The sequence below is a fragment of the Penicillium griseofulvum genome (assembly GCF_001561935.1).
Source record: "Penicillium griseofulvum strain PG3 chromosome Unknown contig_10, whole genome shotgun sequence".
NCBI lineage: Eukaryota > Fungi > Ascomycota > Eurotiomycetes > Eurotiales > Aspergillaceae > Penicillium > Penicillium griseofulvum.
The window spans coordinates 242,945-253,915 of NW_024467433.1; the positions used below are offsets into that span (position 1 = coordinate 242,945).

Here is a 10,971-nt window from a genome sequence, read left to right on the forward strand (position 1 = left end):
TACTTTACTATAAATTATAGAGATTAATATAGGGTTTATTAAAGTAATATATTAGTCCCTACTTTAATATAGGACTTACTCTCTTAGTACTTCTTTAGCAAACTTAATATTCTTATTACTAATAAGTAAGGTATAGTCTTTCTATACCTATAATATATTATTATTAGGTAGCTACTTTAGTAGTATATAACTTAATTAAAGTACTCCTATAATTATAATTTATATTTAGCCTTAAAATTTATATAATAGTATAGAGGCTCTAGTTAGGCTTTAAAGGTATATCGCTACTATTTAATAAATTATATCTTATTTATTTTTATATACCGAACCTATTCTTTATTATAACTACTACTAATTCATTCGAGGGTTATTAGAGGAGTAATAGTTATTAGAGAATTGTACTCTAAAAGGCTAAGTATAGGGTAGTTAATAATATTTAGTATTTATTAGCTAATTAATTAATCTAATATAAGGGGGTTTAGGGAAAAAAGATTAAGATTAGTTAAATAATAAGGAAACTTAATTTAAGATAATAATACCTAAGATAAGGGACTAGCTTTAAAGAATAGCCGAAAATCTAATATCTTAAAGTAATAGAAATAAAGGTATATAGGTAGCTTAGAGAATAAAAGGAGTAATAAAAGAAATATACTTATATAATTAAGTAGCTCTAGTCTATAAAAATAAGAGGAGTAGCCTAAAAGGAATTTAGTAATAATTAAATCTATCTTTATAAAGGGGAATATAATAGATCTTAAGCTATATAGTATTAATATATCTTAATTAAGTAGTTCCTTTATATTCTTATATATACCTTACTAGAGTACTGTGTTACGCACTGCTAACTGGTCATAGTTAGGTTAGATGGGTTCTGGGTATACTTGCCTTAATACTCCTCGTGTATCTAACGTCAACGATCTGTCGCAACTGAGCTATTACCTATAAGGCCTTACTATAGCCTAAGTCCTATTGAGAGATCGAGGAACGATACTAGTAAGAGCGCCGAGTAGATCTATACTAGGGTATTAGTCTACTTATAAGTGTTGTTAAGTTATAATTAAGTAAAGAGTTACAGTAGTCTAAAAGGTAAATATAAGTAATAATATATAATTAAAGACGAAGAACTGAACTAAGTATATAAATGAGTATCCTTATATATCTTTCGATTCCTACTCCTAGTATAACTCCCTAGAGTCACCGCTAGAGTCGCTATATACTCCTATATATACTTCTCTAAGTCGACGCGGGAGTCATAGTTACGTGTCCCTAGTTCTATATATAGCGATTCCTAGTGTAGGTAATATCTAATATCTTAAAGTATATACGTATTAGAAACCTCCTAGTAGGGAGTCTAATTAGGTTTAATTATACTTTTACTTACTAAATATAAATAGGTTTTCTCTTTTCTAAATACCTAGGGATACTAGAGTATTAGCTACTATACGTAATCTACTAATAGATAGATTAGTTAGCTCTCGGTAGCCTATCTATATACTTAATAGGGTACTATCGATTAGTAATAGGTAGTTCTATAATATTATCTCCCCTTCCCTTAGGGTTTCGTCCTCGAAGCCCTTTAAAGCTATTAACTACCCCTTAGGTAAGTAATATTAGTTATTTTTCTTTTTCCCTTTTTTCTTATTCTCTGGTTATATACCTTTTATACTATACTAGTTAATAACGTGACTTATAAATAAAATAGACTTACTTAATATCGATTAATTCTAATAAATAATTCAGTTACTAAACACCCCTATAAATATTACTTTTCTTATAGTATCTCTTATATAGCGGATCCTAAGTACTATAACTATACCGAATATACTTATTAAGGTTAGAAATATATAAAAAGGTTCTATAGCGAAACTAAGTAGCAAAAGGTATTACGTAAGTAGTAGAAAATTAATAAAGAGCTTACCTAGGCTAAAAAATAGTAAATAGATATAATAATAAAAATAATATATTTATATAAATAGCGCTAATTCTTACGTTCCTAAAATAATTAGATATTAGATTACAATTCTATATTAATAGAGTAGTTAGATACTAAGGATCCTCTATCTACTAAGGATCTTACTAAGCTAGATCGCCTTATTAATAAGTATAATACTTAAGCCCTTACTACTACGTTAGAGGATCCTACTTTAACCTAGATATTCGGTCCCTTATCCCTTTCTATCTTAGAGGGGATAGACCTATCTTTCTTAGTTAGCGATTCTTCTAATAGAACTATTAAATTAACTAGGGGTAGCCCTTTAAGTTCTCGATAGGTTCCTAAGTATTTTTAAAGGTATTATACCCCTTCTATCTTACTAAGTAGTAAGGCTTTCTACTTATTTACTTTATTTCTAGGATTTCTTTAACCTTATATTTGTTTTCGGTTTCTTTCTCTAATTCTATATTTATTACGAGTTTAGTGTTATTTAGTATAGGTTTAAGTAACAAGATATAAAATACTAGATAGAGTTTTTATATACTTTTTAGTAGCTTTAAGCGATAGTTAACTAATCCTAGTTTTTCTTTAATTTTAAATAGTCCTAACTATAGGTAGTCTAATTTATTACTAAGTTACTTAGTTTTAATATTATAGTATAAAAGATAAACCTTTTCTCCCCCCTTTAGGTTAGATCCCTTTTCGTATTTTTAGTTATAATACTTCTTTATCTATAGATTAACGAAGTTAATATCTCTAGATAGTTATAGGTATAACTGTTTTAGCCTATTAGCCTTTAGTCTTATTAATTCTACTATAGCTACCTTACCAATTAGTTATCTATAAACCATAGGGTTATACCTATAATTAGTAAAGAATAGTGATTCTTAGGTTATAGAGTAAATAGTATTATTATATACTAGTTATACTATTAGTAGTAGTCCTACCTAGTTATCTTATTAGTAGTTTACGTAGTATTATAAGTACTACTTTAGGGTTTAGTTTACTCTTTTAGTTTAACTATTAGTTTACAAATAGTATACTATAGAGAGTCTAAGCTTAATACCTATCTAATCTATAAAAGATTACTATATATTTAATATAAATAATTTATCTCTATTTAATATAATTTTAGCTAGTAGTCTATAGTTTATAACTATATATTATAGGACTATATTCGCTATTTAATTTATATTAATAGTTTCTATAGTTAGAATTATATAGGCGTATTTAGTAAGCCTATTAACTATAACTATAATTATATTATATCTTTCTAAGACTAGTAGCTTTATAATAAAGTCTATAGTAATCTATTCCTATAGGTTAGTTAGTATCTTAGATAGCTATAATTCTCTATAGGGTATATATTATATAAGCTTATTCCTTTAGTATATATTATAGCCTTAGATATAGAATCTAACCTTATGGTTTATATTTAGAAAATAATAATTTCGCGAAATATATTCTACTATCTTTTCTATTCCTATATATCTATAAGTAAGGTTGTTATAATATTTCTTAATCACTTCTTCCTAAAGTTTAACTAGGATATAGATTAATCTATATAGGTAGAATAGACTACTTTTATCTTTAATAAGTTTATTATTTTCTCTAAAGAGTTAATTAATTATATCTATTTCTAGTTCTTTCCTAATTTATTATAGTAGGTCACTATCTTTAACCTCTACTATTATAGCTAGTAACTATTTATTATATAAGATAGTACTATCTAAGTTTTATCTTAGTATAGTAAGTTCTACTATTTTAGTACCTAACTTATAGTCTAGTTATTAACTTAATATATCTACTTAGCTATTTTCTATTCCTTTATAATATTCGATTCTAAAATCATATTATACAAGGGTTTCTACCTATCGCGCTTGTTATTATATAAGAACCTTTATAGTAGTAAAAAAGGTAAGGTTCTTATAATTAGATTTAACTATTACTATATATTTCGCTCCTTCTAGATATACTCTCTAGACTTAGAATACTAATACTATAGCTAGTAGTTCCTTATTATATATATTATAGTTAAGTTCCGCAGCTATTATCTTTCTTAATTAGAATATAACTAGTTAATATTTCCTATCTAGTCCTAGCTATATTAGTCTAGCTCCTAGGGTATAGTCTAATATATCTATTTCTATAATAATTAGTTTATCGTAGCTAAACGTAGCTACAATTATCCTTTAGCTAAAGAGTTATTTAAGTTATTAGAATAACTCTTCTACTACTTTATTCTACTTAAATTTCTAGTCTTTCTTAGTAAATTAATAGAGTCTTAACGCTACTCAAGCGTATCTATCGATAATTTTTTAATAGTAGTTAGTAAGACTAAGAAATTACTATACTTCCTTAACAGTCTTAGGTATTAGCTATTCTATAATACTCTTAACCTTATCTTCCTCTATCTTAAGTCCGTTTAGGCTAATATAATATCCTAAGAATAACGTTTCTTAGATATAGAATTCGTATTTCTTAAGTTTAAGAGTAACCTTTACTTCTTTTAACTTCTATAGTACTAGCTTATTATATTTAATATAATCTTCGAGGGTTACTAAGAATACTAAGATATCGTCTAGATATATAATAATAAAGATATTAAGATATTCCTCTAACGCTTTAAAAATAAAGCGTTAGAATATAGCTAATACATTAGTAAGGCTAAAGGGTATAACCTTATATTTATAGTATCTAAACTTAGTTCTAAATACCGTTTTCTATTTATAGCCTAGCTTAATTCTAATATAGTAATATATATTAGTAATATCGTATTTTAAGAAGTACTTTACTCCTCTAATCTAGTCTTATATCTTATAGATTAAAGATAATAGGTATTAGTCTTTAATAGTAATCGAATTTAGATATTAATAGTCTATATAAAGTTAAAGGCTCCTATCTTTCTTTAGTATAAAGATAATTAGGTATCTAACTAATAACTTCGAGGCTTGGATATAACCTTTCTATAGGTTCTTATTAATATATTCCTTAAGTATTTAGGATTCTTTCTATAATAACTAATAGATAAGTTTAAAAGTAAGTTTAATACCCTCTATTATATTAATTTTATAGTCGAAAGGCCTATATTTAGGTAACACTTTGTTAGTAGGTACTATAAAAATATCTATAAACTCCTAGTATTTATTTAGAATCTAAGGTTCGTCACTAGTTATATATAGCTTTTTATTTTTAATAATCACGTATTCTACTAGTTCTTAGTTAGATATACTAGGTAACTATTCTATAGTATCTAAGGCGACGCCTATAACTAATACCCTAGTCCTCTTCTTCTAGGACTATCTATTCTTACCCTATTAGCCAGACTTCTTCTAATACGTTTTATAGTTATTATACTATTCTATATATTTATACCTATCGAAGGTAATCTATCCTAACTACTAATTAATACTTAGGTTATACTTTCTAAGCCATAGAACTCCTAAAATAATATTATAGTCTCCTATTTCTAGAATATTAAACTTAATCAGTTCTAAATATCTATAAACAGATATTAGTAGTATAATAGTTTCCTCGCTTACTCTACTAAAGAGGACTTCTCTATTAAGTCTTATAATAGGGATAATATATAATAATAGTTTAGTAAGGACTTATTAGGTTTCTTAGAACCTAGGGTTTATAAAATTATTTATTACTCCTAAGTTAATAAGAGTCTAAGCCTTTCTTATTAGTAGGATTATATATAGTTTAATATATATTCTTAATAAAGTTACTACTAGCTATACTATTAGACAGCCCTAGTAGTTATATATCTATTAGCTATTATACTATACCCCTTAGTACTCTTAGTTCTATTATAGCTTCTTTATCTACTTTAGTAGCTAAGGTTTGATACTAAGATCTAACTTACTAGTCCTATAAGTAGTATATATCTTATCGTAGTATATAACGCTAGCTATTCTACTATATCTTAGGTATTATATATATCTTTTATATATATAAGTAGAATCTTTATAAGGGTATCCTACTAGGTCGTCACCTTCCTTAATTATATTAATAAAGTACTAGTCTAGTCTACTAGGCTATATCTTTCCTTTAAGATATCCTATAGGCTTATTATCAGCCTCTTTATTATTTCGATAGTTCTTAAGACTATCTAGTAGTATTTCTAGGATTATTTAGTCACTTCCTAGGAATATATTTATTATTCCTAGACTATTAGTAGTTCTAAAGGTCGTAACTAGCGTTCTTAGGAGACCTACTTCTTATTCCTAGGAGTTACTAGACTATTTTAAGGAGTAGTCTAGCTCCTAAGGGATATACTAGGTCTATCCCTAGCTTTCTATAGTATCCTAGTTAATTTCTAGGTAATTAATATATAACTTATTAGCTAACCCTTTAATATATAGGTTACCTACTAATATCTCTTCTAGGCTTAGGTTACTCTATCTTACTAAGAGATCTTCTAAAGATTCTATTTTTAGATAGTCCTATTTAGTTTCTTAGATTATATACAGTTTTTTATATATTACCTATATATATTACCGTTTCTTATATAGTTTCTTCTGCTTATATTCTCTTATATAGTATCCTAGTTTCCTATATATAAAATAGAGATTCTTCTATTAACGCTTATTTTACTTATCTTAAGTAGCATTTAATTCTATTAGCTTTAAGCTATATAGATTAAGGTCTTAGAGCACTCTATCACAGCGCCTATTACTAAAATAGCTAAATCTATAACTCTTACCCTTTTTCTATTAGTCTATCTCTTAGCGTTCGTATCATTACTTGTTAATATAATTGTTAATCTTAACTATAATTATAATAAGTTAGTCTAAGGTTTTAAGCCTATTAATTTATACTAATTTATTCTTAATATCTAGTTTAAGTCCTACCTCGAAGTATAGAATATATACTTAGTTAGGTAGATCTAAATAGGATATAATTTACTAGAATTCGGAGGTATAGACTAATATACTAGTTTATTATTTGATTTTCTATAGCTTATATTTAGCTATTTAGGTTACATTAATATCTCTAAAGGTTTGCTTAAGATATTAGTAGAACTTATTATAGTTACTAAAGATATCTATAGTAGTTATAAACTAATCTCCTAATACTTTCTTATAATAATCTTAAATATATAGTTTAAGCTAGTTCTATACTTATCTATATAGGTAAGTTAATATAAAAATCACCCTATTAGCTTCAGATAGAAACTTAGCTTTATTTACGTTAAAGTATATATCTATCTAAGTAAGGAATCCTCGAAGCTTAGTTTAGTTTCCTTTAAAATACTTAGCCTTAGGTAACGCTAGCCTTTAGATAGTACTAACTAGTACTAAAGCAGTGACTTAGGTATATATTTATACTAAATAGTCCTTAACCTAGGTATTATACTTTTCTTACTCTTAAAGTTTATTTAATAAAGTCTTTACCTACTCCTTTAGTATCTTAATCCTATTATCTCTCTTAGCGTTAGAATCGGGGTTATCGTCCTAAACTAGCTTAGTTAGGACTTTCTTTCTAAGTTAAGATATATTAGTAGTTATAACTCGAAACTTAATTTAAAACAGTCTTTAATATATTATACACTACTAACTAGTCACAGTTAGGTTAGATAGGTTCTAGGTATACTTACTTTAATACTCTTTATATATCTAACATTAACAATCTATTATAACTAAGCTATTACCTATAAGGCCTTACTATAGCCTAAGTCCTATTAAGAGATCGAGGAACGATACTAGTAAAAGCGCTAAGTAGATCTATACTAGGGTATTAGTCTACTCGTAAGTATTATTAAGTTATAATCAAGTAAAGAGTTATAGTAGTCTAAAAGGTAAATATAAGTAATAATATATAATTAAAGACAAAGAACTGAACTAAGTATATAAATAAGTGTCCTTATATATCTTTCGATTCCTACTCCTAGCGTGACTCCCTAGAGTCACTACTAGAGTCGCTATATACTCCTACATATACTTCTCTAAGTCGACGCGGGAGTCACAGTCACGTATCCCTAGTTCTGTGTGCAGCGATTCCTAGTGTAGGTGATATCCGATATCCTAAAGTATATATATACCGGAAACCTCCTAGTAGGGAGTCTGATCAGGCTTAATCATGCTTTTGCTTACTAAGTGTGAATAGGTTTTCTCTTTCCTGAATACCTAGGGATACCAGAGTATTAGATACTGCACGTGATCTGCTGACAGATAGATTGGTTGGCTCTCAGTGGCCCATCTGTGCACCCGGTGGGGTACCATCGATTAGTGACGGGTAGTTCCGTAACATACCGTAGGAGTACTATAGAAGTAATATAGGAGTAACGTAGTACCTTCTTTAATACTATAGGAATAGGGATTTTTAAGGTCTATACTAGTCCCTTAGTCTAGAGGTAGAAGGTTTTAGCTAAGTTATTATTAAATAATTCTATATTTTAACTTTAGTTAAAGACTTAATTTCTAACCGTAGTTAGAAATTATATTTATCCTAGTCTTTAACTATAGTTAGAAATTATACTTACCTAGTAATATTTAATAACTTTATATTATAAGTATAAATTAAGATATAGTATATAGTCTAAAGTATAGAAGCTTAATATAGTATAAAATATAGTAGAAGGATAAAACCCTAGAAACGTTCTAGATATATATATTAATATATTATTATTACTTAACTTAGTCTAAAGAATGATCTATATACCTAAATACTAAATATAAAGAATAATATAGATATAGAAAAGAAAGTAATAATAATATATATTAATAATTATACCTTTAGGTACTTTTTTAAAGTAAAAATAGGTAGTTTTAAATATTTATATTAGTAAATAGTTACTAAATCCTGATTATAAAGATAAAAGACTTAGGTCTAGAATCTAGATATAGCTTATACACTTATAAAGAATAGTATTTTATCGACTTATATAGCATTTTATATAACCTAAATAGGTAGTATCTTAGCAAATTATATAGGAACGGTACTATATAGAGACTACCGTTAGTACCGCAGCACTATACGGTACCGAGACCGAGTAACGGTACCAAAACCTATAAAGTCACGCGGTACCCCGCGATACCGAGCAACGTTACCAAAATTGGTTGGTACCGCGTGACTTGTCAAGGCCTACCTAGCTTCCTAGAGGTACTTCTAAAGTATCTCTTAGATCTAGTAGAGCCTATAGCGGGGTTAGGTTCCTACTAGTAAGTAAGCTCGCTAGCTCGCTATAGAAAGCGAGGCTATTAATATAATATACTACTAGATAAGATTCTGAAAGGATTGTATAGTTTCTATTAGATAGTATTAGCTACGCTATAGTTATATATAGATAGATTGTATAATCCTATACAGTCCCTCGCTTCTTAACTAATAGAAACCCCGTATTCCTATGTACGGCCAGACTTACTAGCTCGCCTACCCTTAGGCACTCCTCACGGAGTGAGGCCTGAGGCTGCCGAGGGGATGCAAACCCTGCAAACCCCTCGGGATAACAATCGCAGTGTCTCCGAATCACGTGTCATCTCCCCTCTTTCCCCATTTCCCTGAATGGATCTGTGCTCAAGGTCACAAAACTCATGAATCGCTCTTTCTGTTTGTTCCGTCGCTCTTCCTCGGCGTGTCGATTTACACAACTGCAAGGACGGAAAAATTTCCCTCTCATTGCTATGTCCCAACTCTCAACTGATGCCATGGCTCATGGCTCGGCAGCCATTGGCAACAACAAGAAGCCTACCGCCTGGCATGGGGCTGGAGCTGCCGAGTTCGACCTCCGAAGTATGAATCAATCGGGAAAGATAAGATGGATTTGAGGCTGATCTGACTCAGGCGATACAATGACGAAGCCTACGCCATCGATGCTCGAAGCGATTTGCCAAACAACTCTTCTGGACGATGTTTTCAATGAGGATCCGGTGACCAATGACCTGCAGAGCTATGTTGCCGAGATCGCCAAGCATGAAGCGAGTTTGTTGGTCCTTTCCGGTACAATGGGAAATCAGGTGGCCATTCGCTCGCATCTCGCGCAGCCACCTCATTCAGTGTTGTGTGATCATAGATCTCACATCATTTGTTATGAGGCAGGTGGTGTGAGTGCCTGGACTGGTGCTACTGTCAGCCCTGTTATCCCACAAAATGGGGTGTATTTGACTTTGGAAGATATCAAAAAGCATGCAGTTCTTAGTGACAATATTCATTATTGCCCAACCAAGTTGATCAGTTTGGAGAATACCCTCGATGGAATGATTATGCCGCTCGCTGAGGTGAAGCGGATTGTGGAATGGGCTCACGCTCATGACATCAAAGTTCACCTAGATGGTGCCCGGTTGTGGGAGGCCGTTGTGGCCGGTGCTGGGAGCTTGCCCGAATATACGAGCCTCTTTGATAGCGTTAGTCTTTGCTTTTCAAAGGGGCTTGGGGCACCCATTGGAAGTATTATTGTCGGCTCCCAAGAGTTTATCAATAAAGCGCGCTGGTTCCGGAAATCTATTGGTGGCGGTGCGCGACAGACGGGTGTGATTGCTGCTGCCGCTCGCGTTGCACTCACTGAAACTTTCGGCACGGACCCTAAAGGCCAGACTGGAAAGCTTGCAGCAACGCATGAGAAGGCGAAGCATGTAGCCAATCTGTGGACTAGCCGTGGTGGCAAGCTGCAGTACCCCCTGCATACTAATATGGTTTGGTTGGACCTCGAGGCGTCCGGAGTGGGGCCAAATGACCTGGCAGAGATTGGACAGCAAAAAGGGTTAAAATTGATGGGTGGCCGCGTGGTGGTCCATTACCGTAAGTGCTTCCTCAATCTGCCTCATGTCTGATGCATGACTCGAATTCTGACCTGTCACAGAGGTATCTGACGAAGCGATTGCACGGCTGGAACAAGTGTTTGATACTGCGCTGAAGGGTGATTTCAAACGAAGTGAAGATACTAGCAAGCCATATGGAACTAAATAGATTTAAGTAAATAATAACCGAATTTAATATAGATATGAAGACTTCACGATCTATACATTATGTCTTATGTACAATGTGTGTGTGTGGAGTATTTTCCTCATAGATTGAACTTGGCACTAATTCCA

General features: G+C 30.8%; 1 protein-coding gene across 1 annotated transcript; it reads left to right on the plus strand.

Annotated features, from left to right (window-relative positions):
* Nucleotides 1–9,564: 9,564 nt before the first annotated feature.
* PGRI_082840 (threonine aldolase GLY1) lies at nucleotides 9,565–10,846 on the plus strand (the record flags this gene model as incomplete). Its single annotated transcript, XM_040795998.1, has 3 exons — nucleotides 9,565–9,673; nucleotides 9,725–10,678; nucleotides 10,740–10,846. The coding sequence occupies 3 exons, from the start codon at nucleotides 9,565–9,567 to the stop codon at nucleotides 10,844–10,846; spliced, it is 1,170 nt and encodes a 389-aa protein (XP_040650536.1).
* Nucleotides 10,847–10,971: the final 125 nt, after the last annotated feature.